Source organism: Prosopis cineraria, unplaced genomic scaffold, assembly GCF_029017545.1.
Source record: "Prosopis cineraria cultivar Desert tree isolate PC_DT_omini unplaced genomic scaffold, ASM2901754v1 PC11, whole genome shotgun sequence".
Lineage (NCBI taxonomy): Eukaryota > Viridiplantae > Streptophyta > Magnoliopsida > Fabales > Fabaceae > Prosopis > Prosopis cineraria.
The window spans coordinates 4,781,558-4,798,145 of NW_026555342.1; the positions used below are offsets into that span (position 1 = coordinate 4,781,558).

The 16,588-nt window shown below is 35.1% G+C and overlaps 1 protein-coding gene and 1 long non-coding RNA gene across 7 annotated transcripts; one reads left to right on the plus strand and one right to left on the minus strand.

The window, feature by feature from the left end:
- Positions 1-300: 300 nt before the first annotated feature.
- LOC129285784 (uncharacterized) lies at positions 301-5,031 on the plus strand. The gene is made up of 2 exons (XR_008587299.1): positions 301-917; positions 988-5,031. It is a non-coding gene; the product is annotated as an uncharacterized LOC129285784 (long non-coding RNA).
- A 373-nt stretch (positions 5,032-5,404) lies between these two features.
- Positions 5,405-12,844, minus strand: LOC129285783 (disease resistance protein At4g27190-like). 6 transcript variants are annotated; one of them, XM_054921663.1, is made up of 9 exons: positions 12,690-12,844; positions 9,041-11,848; positions 8,720-8,938; positions 7,696-7,791; positions 7,483-7,581; positions 7,130-7,205; positions 6,696-6,943; positions 6,421-6,615; positions 5,405-6,334 (listed from the first exon to the last, which is right to left on the minus strand). In XM_054921663.1, exons 2-9 carry the CDS (start codon positions 11,786-11,788, stop codon positions 5,849-5,851), a joined length of 4,167 nt encoding a protein of 1,388 aa, XP_054777638.1. In that variant the 5' UTR covers positions 11,789-11,848; positions 12,690-12,844; the 3' UTR covers positions 5,405-5,848. The 6 variants fall into 6 exon arrangements, with proteins under 6 accessions (XP_054777638.1, XP_054777634.1, XP_054777636.1 ...); XM_054921659.1 differs by adding an exon at positions 11,965-12,191 and having other exon boundaries at positions 8,720-11,848; XM_054921661.1 differs by having other exon boundaries at positions 7,483-7,542; positions 8,720-11,848.
- Between the last annotated feature and the right edge of the window lie 3,744 nt (positions 12,845-16,588).

Below are 16,588 nucleotides of genomic sequence, written 5' to 3' on the forward strand. Positions count from 1 at the left end.
AGTGATCAATAGAAAATTTCTAGGACAATACATTAGACTCATTTGGTAGAGATTCGTGCTAATAATATGTTATGAGTAAAATATTGAGAGAATTCTTATCAAAAAAAAAAAATATTGAGAGAATTGTTGAAAAATAAGGGTTTATTGTTTTAGGCCTATTTTATTTGTAACCAAATGGGCCTGATTTGTTTGTTTTTTTAGGGTTATTTTCGTTTCTCATTTTTCTCATTTTTCTTGTTGCTTTGGGCTATATAAGCCGATTTAGGTGGCTTTGCCCAACTACTGGATTCAATCAAAGTTTCAGATCATACATAAAATTATTTTGTTCAGTTTGTTCTGGGTTTCTAACATGGTACCAGAGTCGGTTTGAGTCATATATCCCGTTTTAGTTTTCTTGAAACCCATCCACTTTCTTGCCCCTATTTCACTTTTCAGTCTTTCATCTTCTTGCTTCTCATTGCTGCTGCTTCTTTCGATTCATCTTGCCCTAACCCTTCCATCAATAATCTCCATCGCATTTTTCTTTTCTACCCACCATGAGTGAGACCTCAAATACTAAATCCTTAGCTTCTGCACTCGATTTAACCTATCCACTCTATCTTTACCCATCTAACACTCAAGCCACCAATCTTGTTCCTCAACCTCTCATCGGAACCACAAACTATGTGATCTGGAGCTGTGCAATGCAAATGGCTCTACGAGCAAAGAATAAAATCAGGATGGTAGATAGTTCTTACAAAAGAGACGCTCAGAAGGAGACTCTTCAAGATCAGTGGGATCATTGCAATGCCCTTGTCCTCTCGTGGTTAATCAACTTCGTTTCCAAAGAAATTACAGCGAGCATTACATTCTTCGAGAGTGCTCTTCTTGTATAGGAAGATCTGCATGAGAATTTTGACTGAACTAATGGAACGAAGGTATATAGTCTTTATCGACTCATTATTCTCATACCTAAGGAAACTTATCCATCTCAAACTATTTTACAAGACTCAAGGAGCTATGGGAAGAATATGCAACAATCATCCTAATACCTACCTGTAATTGCAACTCATCTGGGGAATATGCAAAAAATGTCTAACAACAGAAGCCATTTCAATTTTTAATGGGACTCAATACTCATATCAGCCTGTCAAGAGTCAAATCCTTCTTATGAATCCACTGCCATCGATTAATCAAGAATTCTCCATGATTTCTCAAGAGGAGGCACAATGATCAATATCTACATCCTCTTTTAACCAGTCAGAAGGATCTGCAATGATTATGAGAGGTCATGGCAGATTCAATCGAGGAAGATCTAGAGGAAATCCCAATGATGCATGTACATATTGTCACAAGAGAGGGCATGTAAGGGATAGTTGCTTCCAACTCATTAGATTTCCTCTAAATTTTCAAGGAGGAAGAGGACATAACATTCAACTCAAGCAAGTAAACCATGTTGAAGGCAACATTTCAAAATAGAACCATACTTCATCCGAGCAACAATTGCTATCACCAAGTGAGTACAAGAGAATTATTGACAACCTGAAAAAGGAGATCAAGACATTATCAATCACTCAATCATCGGTAGGAGCAATTACTTCCACACATCAGGAAGAACCCTCAGGTATAAATTATTTTACATTATCTTCTAATAATAAAAACCAAGCACAATGGCTTTTGGATTCTAGAGCTACTTGTCATGTGGTTAGTCACTTGTCATATCTTGATTACTTTGAAGAATATACTGGACCCCCTCTTAAAATCAAAATTCCTAACTCAAAAAAATTGTTAGTCACACACACTGGGACTGTTAAGATTTCAGATGATTTCATTTTAAATAATGTTTATTATGCTCCTGGAATATGTTATGATCTGATATCCATATCCCGCCTTACAGATGAACATAAATGTGTGGTCATATTTTTTTCCTAATGTATGTGTCTTGCAGGGGCTTTACAGTGGCAAACTGATAATGATTGGTAGAATAAGCTCAGGGTTATACATTGTAGATGAAAGCTCTCATTTTTCTAATGCATTTACTAAGAATGTCGTTTTTGATAGAAACATTTGGCATCTAAGACTGGGGCACCCTTCAAGCTCCACTCTCAAAAATGTTACTTCGCTTCAAAACAATTTACTTCCTTCCTCTGATTTAGCTTAGTTTGTATTTGTTTTAATCAAAGAAAACTCATCTTACATTTCCCATTAGTGAAATAAAGTCTCAATCCTATTTTGATTTGCTACATGTTAATGTTTGGGGACCATACAAAATTCCTACTCATCAAGGATACAAATATTTCCTAATGATAGTAGATGATTTCTCACGGGTTACTTGGGTTTATTTGCTACATAATAAACAGGAGGCCTTATATCAATTGAAAATTTTTTTTAGTCTAGTTAGAAATCAATTTGATGCTAAAATCAAAAGGATTCGAAGTGATAATGGTTCAAAATTCCTTAATCATGATTTATCTATATATTTTTTAGAAAATGGCATTTTACATGAAACTACCTGTGTTTACACTCCCTAACAAAATGGGGTTGTAGAAAGAAAACATAGACATATTTTAGAGGTTTCTAAAAGTTTAATATTTTAGGCTAACATTCCACTTAAATTTTGGGGGGAAGTTATTAGAACTCCAGTTTATCTAATTAACAGATTACCTTCTAAAATCCTGAAATACAAGACTCCTTATGAAATATTATTTAAAAAGGAACCTAACTTGTCCAATTTGAAAGTGTTTGGTTGTCTTACTTATGCCAAAAATATAGGAAGACTAAATAAATTTGAACCCATATCAGATACTTATGTTTTCTTGGGTTATCCTAATAATAAAAAATGATATATTTTCTATGATGTTAAAAATGACAATATATTTATGAATTGAGATATTATTTTCCTTGAAAACAAGTTTCCCTTTTCAGATGCAGAGCCTATCAATTAGAATTCGAGTATGGTAAGCTCCCAAGATCCTTTCATCTATGGTTATAATATTTTTCCCAATTATTTTGACAATACCGATATACCTAAGCCAAATGTCACTGATCCTGTTTCTAGGAATTCTTATAATGATCCTGAAATACCTGATCCTGTTTCTATAAATTTTGATAATGATATTTCACTTCCTCCTAATTCCTATACCAATTCTAATATTGTTGGACATAATGATGATCATTGTATAGTTAGAAATACTGATACTTTATCTAGAAATGAGAATAACGATAGACCTTTTAGAGAAAAAAGAGCCCCTATTTGGCTTCGTGACTATGATTGTTCTGCATTAGAATTTGTAAACAAGATCGATAAGAAAGGAAATAAGAAAATTTTATATCCCATACAACATAGTATTAGCTATGCAAATATATCAGCTTCATATAAGAAATTCATAGCCTGTACCAATGATATTGTTGAACCAAACACTTTTCAAGAAGCTATAAAGGATAATAGATGGGTACAAGCTGTAAAAGATGAGATAATTGCATTAGAAAGAAACAAAACATTGGAAATAGTTAATTTGCCTCTAGAGAAGAGGGCAATAGGATGTAAATGGGTCTTTAAGAAGAAGTATAATGCAGATGGCAGCTTAAATAAATTAAAAGCATGACTTGTTGTTAAGGGATATAGCCAAATAGAAGGCATTGATTATTCTGACACTTTTTCACTTGTTGTTAAAATGAATACTGTGTGTTCTATATTGGCTATAACTACTAGAAACAGTTGGGACTTATATCAAATGGATGTTGACAATGCTTTCTTGTAGGGAGATCTCAATGAAAAAGTATATATGAAGATCCCTTTAGGATTTCACAAGCAAGGAGAAAAGAAGGTCTGTAGACTAAGTCTCTTTATGGACTAAAGCAGGCTGCAAAACAATGGAATACAAAGTTGTGTGAAGCTTTAATCACTGGAGGTTTTGTGCAGAGTAAATTTGACTATTCTTTATTTACTAAGAGACATGGAAATGAGTTTACTGTTGAGTTAGCATATGTAGATGATCTTGTAATAACTGAAAATAGTAATAAAGGGATAGAAGAAACAAAGCAATATCTGCATGATAATTTTAAGATGAAAGACCTAGGGCTGTTAAAGTATTTTTTAGGAATAGAAATAGAGAAAATAGGTAAAGGGTTAATTCTAAATCAACATAAGTATACTTTAGATTTGATTGCTGTTACAGGGCTTGGGGGTTGTAGGCCTAGCAATATGCATATGAACCCAAGTTTGAAACTTTACAGTGTTCCTAAAAAGGGAGAGAAAGATGATTCTTTAATTGATCCTTCTAGTTATAGGCGTCTAATAGGAAAGTTACTATATTTGACCACTACTAGACCTAATATTGGTTATTCGATTCAGTTATTAAGTCAGTTCAGGAAAATTCTAAGAAAGTCCCATCTTAAGGCTGCATTAAATATTGTAAAATACTTGAAAAAAGACCCAGGTAGGGGTATATACTTTCCTTCTTCCGAAAATATGACATTAGAGGGGTATTGTGATTCTGATTCGGCTTCTTATCCTGAGTCTCATAGGTCTATTACAGGTTATTTAATCAAGTTATGAGGAGCTTTTGTTGCCTAGAAATCTAAGAAACAATCTACTGTCTCATATTCTTCGGCTGAGGTAGAGTATGGGGCTTTAGGAAGTATTGCTTTTGAAATTATTTGGTTAAATGGTTTGCTAAGAGAGCTGGGTGTTACTGATTTAATTCCTGTTTTTGTATATTGTGACAACAAGGTTGCAATACAGATAGCTTCCAATCCAGTTTATCATGAGAGAACAAAGCACATAGAGATCGATTGTCATTTTGTGAAAGAAAAGCTATAGGAAGGGTTGATTTTTTAAAGCATGTAATGTCTAGAGAGCAGCTGGCAGATATATTAACAAAGGCTCTTGGAAAGAAAGTTATGATAGTTTATTATCCAAGTTAGGCACCCTAAATATTTTGGGTCTAACTTGAAGGGAAGTGTTGAAAAATAAGGGTTTATTGTTTTGGACCTATTTTATTTGTAACCAAATGGGCCTGATTTGTTTGTTTTTTCAAGGTTATTTTCGTTTCTCGTTTTTCTTGATTTTCTTGTTTCTTTAGGCTATATAAGCCGGTCTAGATGGCTTTGCCCAACTATTGGATTCAATCAAAAGTTTCAAATCATAAATAAAATTATTTTGTTTAGTTTGTTCTGAGTTTCCAACAAGAATGGAAATGAGAAGATGAGGAGGAGGAGGAGGAGAAATAATAAAGGCAATAGAAATGTGGATAACCTCTATTGTATTCTCTTCCATATTTACAACACAAATGACATGTTTTATTTATAGGCATGGACTTATATCAAGAGTTACATAAATAATATGACAAATAAAGCATAATCAACACTCATAATAGTGAGAGTTTTATGGGACAAGATAAAGATGAAGAAGAGCCAACGGAGATGGAGTAATTCTTAATATTCATAACACAAAAGAATATTTATACATATGTGTGTATAGTCTCACAAACTCACATATATACAACAAACTATACTTTCTTTTTCCCTCCTTTGTAATTTTTTTCTCTTCTGTTCCATTTGATCTGTCCCCGCAAACAAACGAGACCTGTAATCTTTTGTGATTAGGCATCTGAAACGGAAGGAAGGGACAAGTGAGCCATATTACAATTAAGTCCTGATGTCCTTCCATATTTTTACATATATGATCAAGTAGGCACTCCCACTCCCATTTGAAATCCTAATGGTTACATTACTGTAACGAAGCAAAAGCCAAGCGCTTTGTTCCGTTTTCGTTTTCTGGCGAACAAGATATTCTGAAGGCTGTACGTAGCAACACAAGCAACTAGGAAAACAGAAATGGGATGAGACAAGATACAAATACCAGACTTCAGACCCAGATGATAAATAAGGATAAGTCATGGAATTTCCTAGTTGTGTGTCTCTCAATCTTGTGGATCGATCCGTCCCTGAAGTCTTCACCACCTAAATCTGGACCAGATGTTTTAGGAATCAATGACAGTATTCGATTTTCATGAGGATTGTGTCCCAACTGAACTGAGGAAGTCACTTGAGGAGTGTTCTCAGTGCCTCCACCGGAAGAAGTCAATGCTGCGTCCCAAAGTAAGACGTGCATCAGAACGGGAACTCTGGCGTGACGGTGCAAGGAAAGCTTTTGGGCTATTGAAACGGTATCATAACACCGAATGGCCCCTGTTGAAGACACCATCCACGGAAGCACTTTCTGGTTTGACACTCTCGAGACTACCAGCAGCCTTGAAGTCTCTGTTGCTATTTTGTATAGATTGCACAGACCTGACCTTGTACTGGGCAAGTTCTCTTCATGATCAGTCACCGATGAGATGAATATAAACCCCTGTATAGGAAATGTTAATGGTAGGCCCAAAAAAAAAAAAAACTTAAAAATAGTATTTAGTTCATCGACTCCAGAGATAGAGAGACCTCTTCTGTACGGCTAATGGCAAAGCCGAGCTTTGAATCACGCTCTTGCAGTTCGATCTCCACAGAGAGCTCTCCCCCAATTGGAGCATACCACAGGCGAACTGCTCTTAATAAGCCCATGTCCATGAAGCGGTGAAAACTTTCATTTGCTGCAAGGTTTGACAAGTCTGTTAATGACCTTGTCTCTCCAGAGATCTGTCACTCAAATGCAAAAAATGTCAGGTAAATGCACGCCATGATGAACAGGGACTTGGTAGATATTAATTAATAATTACCTTGGTCAGCAGAGTTTCGGTTTGGATGCTCACAAACACAATAGGTATCCCTGAATTTTGAGCAGCGTGAAGCCATGCATTTGCCCTGGCTAGAGTGTCCTCTAGATCATTGTAACGGCAAGCCTCCTGATCTGAAGCTTTTGGCAACAGTAATATTGAAAGAAAGTTGCCAGAATTGGGAATCCCTGCCAACTCCTGCATGCTCCTTTCCCATGGATATGACACATGTCCATCTTGAATCCGACTCTCTGTCACAGCATGAACGAGTACAATCCATTGTTTTCCACGTTTAGACTTCCAAATTAAGTTTGTGGCTTAACTTTGTTTCCAAGAAAAATACATCAACACTGATTTGAAAACTAAAATAGAATTTTATCCTTTTTTTATGATGATCTCAATATTCAAAATCTTCAAGGTCAGATCATGCAACATACCTGGAAGCTTAGCTACCATCTTCATGGCCTTCAGCTTTGCTTCGTCATCATGCAAGTCCGACTTCAGCACGTCTTTCTGCGAAAAAGGATCAAAAGGCATGCTAGAAATAAGATTTAATAAGAGATCAAAAGACCCAACAAAACATGCGGGAAAATGATTCTCCGAATGCAATCTGAATTCAGAAAGGGAAATACTATCATTCAACAGTACTTTTGCTTGTTATTGTCTTCCTTGAAAACAAACGAGAGGTCAGGCACTCAGGCCAGGAAAAAAGAAAGAACAAAAAAAAAGAAAACAATGGAGAGGAAGAGAAATTAATGGGCAAGCTAGAAAGAAAGAAAAGGCGCCTTACCAAAGTCTCTTTCTTTCCAGGTCGAACATCATCAGCCGCTGATGAATCTATTATTACGGCCTCCTTGTTTCCAGTAAAAGTGTTGTTTGAGTCAAGATTCTTTAATAATTGTAATTGTAATGTATCTTTCAGATTCAGGAAAATTCACATATTTATATAATTTTTCATAATGAAAAAAATAATTAAGTAAAAGGGAAGAAAAAGACGACGTACCAAAGTCTCCTCGTTATTGGATCTGGAAGATTCATCGCCATCTTTTTCATTATTAGAAGTTGAAAATATGTCAGCCTCCTTATCAATATTCTCAACCTGAAATAAGTTGCAAACTTTATTCCCTGAATATTTCATCATTCAAGGTATTTAATTTTAATTAAAAACTAAATATGGTGAGGAGACTTAAAAGTCACAAAAATATCCCACCACCATCTGTTTTAAATTTCCTTAATCATTAAAAAAAAAAAGAAAAAAATATAACTTTGAACCCTTGTACTTTGCTTAAGTTTTGCTATAGGTCCTTGCATATCTTTTTCGATGTTTCGAGTCTCTACACTTTTTTTCCTCGATGTTCTAGATCCCTATAACAACCATCATCTGTTTTAAATTTCCTTAATCATTTAAAAAAAGAAAAAATATAACTTTGAGCCCTTGTACTTTGTTTAAGTTTTGCTATAGGTCCTTGCATATTTTTTTCGATGTTTCAAGTCTCTACACTTTTTTTTTCCAGTGAACTAGGTCCCTCAATGACCGTTGTTATAGGGATCTAGAACATTGAGGAAAAAAAGTGTAAGGACCTGAAATATAAAAAAAAAGGTGCAAGAACTTACAATAAAAATTAAACAAAGTACACTGACCAAAAGTTATGTTTTTTTTTTTTTAAAAAATCATGTAATGATGATAATAGATTTAAGACAAGGCTTTCACTTCTTAAGAAATTTTAAAAATTGAAGTGCAACATTTAAAATTTGGTTGCAAAAGTAGTAATCAATATAAATCATCAACATAAAATTTAAAGTCTATATCAAATTTGTGTACAAAAGAAGTAATCAATATCAATATAAATCATCACCATAAAATTTAAAATCCACAATTTATAAAATGCATACTCCACTACACAAATTTCAATGTATAAAAAACGTGTCTAGTTATCGTATAATTTACTCAAATTATGCAGTTTTGCACATGTAAACTCACAGGGTAATTAATAGCAAAATGACAATCAGAAACCAAATATTCTTACCCAAACCTCCTTTTCGTTGGACACCGAAGATTCTTCAACTTCAAGTAATTGATCAACGATGTCAGTCTCCTCATTAATAGGAATAAACAAGTGATGCAAATAATCTGGACAGCCTTCTTTTCCCCACTCTGATTCTTCCCATTTTAGAGCGTCCCACCACTCCTCTTCTCCTTTGATGACCGCTAAATTTTTGCTCAGAAATTCCTTAGCTGAAAGAATCTGGAGTTTGGGACAGTCGTAAAATAATATTCTTTCTAAACTTGGCCCAATACACAATCCACTTGAAATGCTAATTAATTCAGGAAGATAAAGAAGTGATACTTTCTTCAAGCGAGGAAGGAGACTCCCTTCTCCAGGTTCAAATGAGTCGCGACTTATTAAGGTCCTTACTTTTGGGCAATCTTCAACTATTAGCTCCTCCAAGTTTACAAGACTGTCAAGAAAATTCAATGTGAAAATACTTGTTAGCTTAGGGCAATTGTGCAAAACCACGGTATTTAATGAGCGAAAAGAGGCTTCCGCTTGGCAAATGCTTCTTAGATTGTTCATGTAGAATAAACACAAGAATCTCCAACACAAATCTGGAGAAATTGAACCTCCCTCATCAATTATTGTTTCCATTTCATTACATTCTCCCACAATGAATGATTGCAAATGAGCTAAACACCCCATGTCAAATTGAGAAAGATTCTTGATGGTACTATGTCGCTCCAAAAATAGAGCCTCACTTCGTTGAATAACCTCAAAAATTTCATTTGGTATGTCCACACCATTTACAAATCTTAAGCTGCAACTGATTTGCTTGAATTTTGACTCAACTGCAGGCGGTACACGTGATATGATTCTCTTCTGGATAAGATTACCAACAACAAATCTAAAATTAAAGTACTTTGGGACATACTTCAAAAGCTTAACCTGTGGGATATATAAACTCAAAGTATTCAGTTTCTTTAATTTAGAAATGTCGCGTATTATAACTCCAATGCTTTCACGCCACTGCTTGTTGCCAGGATTGACATCAATGCTTAAATAAAGCAATTGAGTCAGTTTAGATATTACCCCAGGAGGAACCGGATAATGTAGGCTTTTTGTCATGTCATGGCAAGCATAAAAAGATAAGATCAACTTTTTCAACCTCGTCAACTCTCGAATCTGTTCTGGAATATATGTAATTGGAGTACTATCAAGATCAAGAATCTCAAGATTCTTAAGTTGTCCAATTTCTGGTGATAATTCCATAAAGCGCTTGCATCCCTTGAGATGCAATTCTCCAAGCTCCCCTAAGCTAAAAAGAGAACTTGGTAAACTCCTGATGCTTGTGTAGGACAAGTCCAGGACATGGAGATGAGGCATGAAACGGAAAAATAAGCGTGGAATTTCCATCAAATTGGCATTGCCTTGTAATAATAGTTGAGTCAATTGCGGGCAATCAACGGTCTGTGGTAGGTCTGACAATTTATTGTCCATTAACTCCAGACGTCTGGCCAAAAGCCATGCTCCAGTGATTTGTAGCTCAGTCAATCCTAACCCACCTTTCTTTATTGTGTCTAATGGGTACAGCATGAGCAAGGACTTCAAGACATTGTAGATTTCTCTTGGCCATTGAATATACTTATGTTCAACTTTAAGAAAGATACAACGATGCACAAAATCTCTGAGGATATGCTCTGCTTCTTCTTGTGAGCACACTAATTTATTATATACCCAGCTGGATATTATGAGATGGTCCGCCATAGTTTCTTCAAGGCTGAGTACATATAAAGAACATGCAAGGCAAAGCTTTTCTGTTTTGTTCAAATTATTCCAAATGATGTTTACAAAAGCATTCACCATGATTTTACTCATACCATAATCAATTCTGGCAGCATGTAAAGGATGAAGGTAGCACAATTTCTGTAGGGCAAGTTTCCAGATTTCAACATCTTCGATGTTCTTCAATGATCTTGCCAGAAGAACAATGGCAAGAAGATGGCCTCGACACTCCTCAACTATTTGTACTGCAATTCTTTGGATGTCATTAGATGATGATACAAGTTTCCAACCTACGTTTCTGCAGAAGAGTTCCCATGGCATCAAATGATCCTCTGTCCTGATTTCCAAATCCATTGCCATTAATAATTCATCATGTTGCAGCACTGATGATTCAACGGTTAATAACACCACAACGCCTGTGAACATTTTCTTAGGAAAACCCACTTTCCAGGGGTCAACTTTTCCTTTGCCATTCCCATCCACCAAAAACACTAAATGATTCATTCTCATCATCTCAACTTCAATGAGTCGTGTGAGTAAAATTTCACTTCCTATCTGATCCCCTTTGCCTGTCAAAAGGTCAAGCTGTCGTGCAATCTCTTCCCGAACCCAAGCTTCTTTGTTGCTTGAATACGTTGATGTGTAAACCCATAAAACTCTGGAATATTTGTTACTAATTCTAGTTCCATAGTACTCAGCATCTAAAGCTGATTTTATTTTTCTTGCCACATCTATTTTTTCAAATTCATTTCTTGTTGAGAACATGACATGATGAGTGTTGTGAGTAAGTAAAGTTTGAATCAGTTGATCAACAGCAAGATCAGCAGCTAAATTGAGAATAGCTTCTGGTATCACATTATGGACATAACCCAATTCAAGCACTTTTTCCCCTTTACTTGTGCTGGCAAAAAGCAATGCCTCTCCTGATAGAGTCGAGGCATTTTCATTGAAGATGCATCTCTGACCTTCTTCTATCCTACTTAGCAAGTCATTTGGCATCAGTGCTTCCATATTTTTTAATGGCTTTTCAGAAAGCAGATGCATCCATCGGTAAGCTCCAGATATGTTTAAACCAAGGCAATCTGTGTCTTCAAAATATTTGGCAGTAAGGGCTTGGGCATCATCTCTCCATTTTTTTGACAAGTGTTGGTCTGGCATTATCATCGGATACATTAAAATCAGGCTCAAAAAATCCCTTATCCTCAACAGCTTCAAGAATTCATGCTTTAGAATCTCCTGAAGTCCATACCATTGCTGATGCTTTGCCTTTGTGATTTCCAACCCATATTCATCTTTGTCTTTGACTTCAGAACTCATTTGTTTGCTTACCTCTATCCTCTCGAAGAAACGCAATAGAGGAATTTAAAATAGTAAGAACTGAAAAGAAAAAAGGTTTACAGCATAATAAGAAGTGATATATAGGAAATTCAATTAGCAATCAAATGATTATTTGGCATTATTTAAGTTGAGGCTAAATTAGAGACAAAAATTACAGTGTTCTTATGTTTCATATCAGTTCTCAGCATCTTGCTCAAAAATAGTCATCTCCAAGGGCTATAAGTATCGGATAGGATTCTGCGTAGTTTAAACCGACTCCAAAAATGAACGACATCTGTTAAGGGAATTTTGTTTCACTTCAACTTGAGATTTACGTTATGCTGCTTTAGCCCTTCCTCTTATGATAATTATTGTATAAAACTATAAAGTTACCAGTCAGATACTGCAAAATAAGAAGATGAAGTGAAAATTCATCAGGTGAAATGAAAGCTATACTCAATTAACACGTTTATCATGTTATAGATAAGCAAGAGATGTTATCTTCAAAGCTGAAAAGCAGAATTTTTATATGAAACTTGAATGCAACTGAGTAACAAAATCCTCTACACTGATCCAATTCCATATTCCATATGAATATACAAAATAATCAACTCCACCAATTGCCGAAGCTCATAAATAATATGCCTCTCAAATCAACCTCACAAACAGCAACTACAAAGGGATCCAGCAAATGTTTACACTTCTTGATAGACACTTAGACACAATCTACAAAATAAGTAAATAAATATAAAAGCATATCTTCAGCAAAAGCAAATTCAGGGCACAAACTTTTAAAGAAAGAGAAAAATTTGACGAATGACAGTAACAAACGTCAAGTAGTTTCAAGAAAAATTGTAAGAAATATAACATAGGACGAAGAAAACAGAGACAAGGTACCAACCGTAGAAGTTAGCCCAACCCAAGGAAGGAAACTATTTGCTTGATATCGCTTTTTCTCACACCTTCATTCCCATAGAAACATCATGTCTTGCAAGGAAGGTAGAGTCAACAGAGGATGAAGCAAAAGACAAGACAATAGTGATTAGACGGATATGCGGATCTTGATCGGTCCAGATTCATATATATATATATATATATATATATATGTATAAGATTAAAAATATTACGATGTGAAAATTTTGGATTTCCTCTATGACTTTTTAGTTTTACACTTGCAACTTTATTACTCCAACCGTTTATACTAATTCCGACAACTCAAATTTTATTTATATTATTATCACAATTTTACTCAAGAGTACTCCAAAGAAATACTTACTCAACGGTAAAAACATTGCTAAAGTGTTGGCCAATAAAAAGAAGGAAAAATCACAATCAAGGACCGCTAGAGAGAATTAATTACACTATTGGACCAAATGATTCTAATATTATTTTGCAAGACCAAAAAACCTAAATGATATTAAAATTTGTTGTGAAAAAACGAAACCACCCCTAATGTATATTTATTGTGTTAGGGGAATTGATTGTTGTTAAGATGTGAATGAGCTTGTTTTTTTTCGAATGGAGACTTGTTTATCAGATTACAACAATTTCTCTATCAAATTAATTTTTTTAGAATTGTTAATAAGGGAACTGATTATTGTTAAAATGGAAATGTGACTTTTTTTTCTCAAATGGGAACCTGTTCACTGAATCACAACACTTATTCTTCTCCACCACGAAATTAATTTTTTGGAGTTGTTAATAAGATAATTGATTGTTATTAAAATGGAAATGGGATTTATTTTTTCTCGAATGGAGATTTGTTTATCAAATAACAATACTTATTCCTCTCCACTACCAAATTAATTTTTTAGAGTTGTTAATAAGAGAATTGGTTATTGTTAAAATGGGAATGTCACTTTTTTTTGAATGAGGAGTTGTTAAAAGAGTATATAATATATATATATATATATATATATATATGAAGGGTAGTTTTATCTTTTCACAACAAAGGTAGATCCTTTAATCCTATAAAGTAATATTAAAATTATTTGGTCATGCAGTGCAATTAATTGTCTCCAGTTTGATCCTTAACTGTGATTTTCCCTTAAAAGAATTGCTAAAGATGTATAAAGAAAAAGGTCATATTAGATTAAAATAAATTATTCGAAACAATTTTCATTCATATTTTCTGTATATCGAAATATAAATATAATAATAGATTAACCATCTCTTATTAAATAATTATTGCAATTGACTGGCATATTTTTTTAATTATTTTTCTTAAGAATATCCGCATTTTAGCATAAATGATAATCTCCAACGGTCGCTTGTTTCAGACATTAAGAGAGCATCATATTCGAAACAATGTTTTGGATGTTTTGAAAATGAAACCATGATATCAATGGCCTTGTAACCTAGTGATATAGAAACTTTTTTATAAGTAGGAGGTTGTGAGTTTGATCATGTTTGTAAGGCCATTAGTGTCTGTCCCTTCAATTAAAAATAAATAAATAAAACCCTGGTCACTTATTCCAAAACTGTCCTTTTCTAAAGATTCGGCTATCTCAACTTCTTCATGAAGCTGACATTAAGAAAGTTTCTTCGTGTAATGTACGAGCGATTTTTTCTCTCTCTTGGATTTCATACTTGCTCAAACTCTTAGTCTCATGGAAGATATTGGGCAACGTAAATCATCACTGGATCGGCCCTTCGACACTATTAATGAGGGAAGAAATAGGAAAAAGAAATTAGAAGAACCTCTCCAACTCATAATGGATGATCAAATGAGTGACCGTGAACAAGAAGCGGATGAAGCAAGAACAGAAAACAATGGTTCAGAGGCAAAGGATAAAGATTCATTGAAAGCTAAAGACGCACCGAAACATCTATCTTACAAGGCATCCTTGCTGAGCTTCAATGGAGTTGTGAACAGTGGATCTCTATATGACTAAGAAGACATCCTAATAGATGAAGATGATATCTTCTGGAAAATGCCAGAACTAGATGAATACATGAAGAAACTCATGAAGGTATACCCAGTAGTTCCTATTACACTGGAGGAATATAACAACTAGTGCAGACTCTGGAATTATGGGCTAGTTCTCATTATTTTGGGTAGACGTTTCAGTCTATCCACTCTTAAGGAAGGCCTTCGACATATGCGGGGCACTTTGGATTTTGAGATGGTCAATCTCCTAAATAACTACTTTGTAGTTAGATTCACTAGCAAAGATGATTGGCAACACCACTATATGAAGGTCTCTGAGTATTTAAACAACACTGCTTGCTAGTATAAAAATGGACTCCTTATTTTGATCCTTTTTAAAACCCACTTCACAGAATCGTTACGTGGGTATGCATTCCACATATCCCAACACACTGCTACAATAAGCATTTCATCTCAAGATTAGAAGACAGAATCAGCCGAACCTTGAAGGTTGATCTAAAAACGCTTGCTAATTTTACAGCCCAGAACGCCAAAGTTGAACTGGGCAATTTGCACATATATGTGTCAAACTTGATTTACAGAAATAGCTAGTCCCTCGAATTATTGCAGTTGGTTCCTTATTTAACATAGAGCATGAGGGACTCAAACTCATATGTTTTGCTTGCAGGAGATACGGCCATTGTCGGGAAGCGTGTCCATAGAAGTGCAATTTTGATAAACAAATGCATGAATGCGCACATTCATCATCACCCAGCTCACCAGCATCAACACTATTGGAGAAAAAATTTCCGACGACGGATGAGATATTTGGAACCTGGATGTCCCATTCACATCTCCAAACCCAAAAAGCTCAAATCTCAAGACACAATAAGCAGAGAGAAACTCAAAGCAAGATGCAGGCCTATGGCAAAGTAGTCGAAAAGAAGTCAATTTTGAGCAAAAATCCAGATGTGCTGTTATCAAGAATCTTAGAGAAGAAGAAGATCTAGATGGAATCTCAAGAAGTAAAGAAAATAAGGAAATTGCCAGGTCTAATGCCACCATTCAAAAAGCTATCATTACTAAGGATCCCAAGCCTTTGACTTTGCCTTTGTCCCACGAGAAAGATAAACAAGCTTTTAGTCAAAGATTTGAATTTAGGCCTAAGCCCACACCCAAGCTAAAGGAAAAGAAAACCTTAAGCCCCCAACCCATGGACTAACTTTAAACCCAATCCACACCTCCCCAATAAAGCCTTTTTAATGAGGCTGATTTTCCACCTCTAAATAAAAAAAAATTCTTCTAAGAATAATATGTAGAGAGAGCACGTTATGGTCCGTGGCCAACTAGGCCAGATGAGTGACTGTGAGGAAAAAAAGTCCAGGTTCAATGTGATCTCTGATGTTTCAAATGCTAAACAAGCTGAAGCCCCTATCCTGCCTCCGTCATCTCCATCCCTAACTAACCTATCCAAACCCATGATCTCACCAACCCCTACCATATCTTGCACCCAAAACATACCAAGCATAACCCCAACAATTAAACTACCTAACCCCCAACTATCATTCATCACATAAGGGAAAGGTCCTTAGGATAAAGGTATAGTTGCTGTAGCCAAATTGAAGTTTGAAGGCTCTAAAAGCCCTGTTCAATCGAGGATGGATCAGTGAGTTTTCACTCCTCTACCTTTTTAGTTTTATAATCATTGTATCATGGAATTGTAGGGGTGCTGGAAGCCGATCTTTCCCCTTAACCATTAGAGATATTGTGAAAAGAAATGCCATTGATGTTTTATGCTTAATTGAAACAAGAAATAGTGGCCATCGTGCTAATTCAGTTGTCAGAAAATTGGGTTTTAGTAATTGGATAGGTGTTGAAGCTACAGGCTTTGCTGAAGGTATATGGGTTCTTTAGAATCAAAATACTACTTC

Coding starts and splice junctions, on each gene's coding strand:
- LOC129285783 (XM_054921658.1), bottom strand. CDS start 11,788: ATGAGTTCTGAAGTCAAAGACAAAGATGAATATGGGTTGGAAATCACA. Junction 7,792..8,719: donor CCAACGAAAAGGAGGTTTGG/GTAAGAATATTT, acceptor AACTTATTTCAG/GTTGAGAATATTGATAAGGA. Junction 6,616..6,695: donor CCGAAACTCTGCTGACCAAG/GTAATTATTAAT, acceptor TTTGAGTGACAG/ATCTCTGGAGAGACAAGGTC.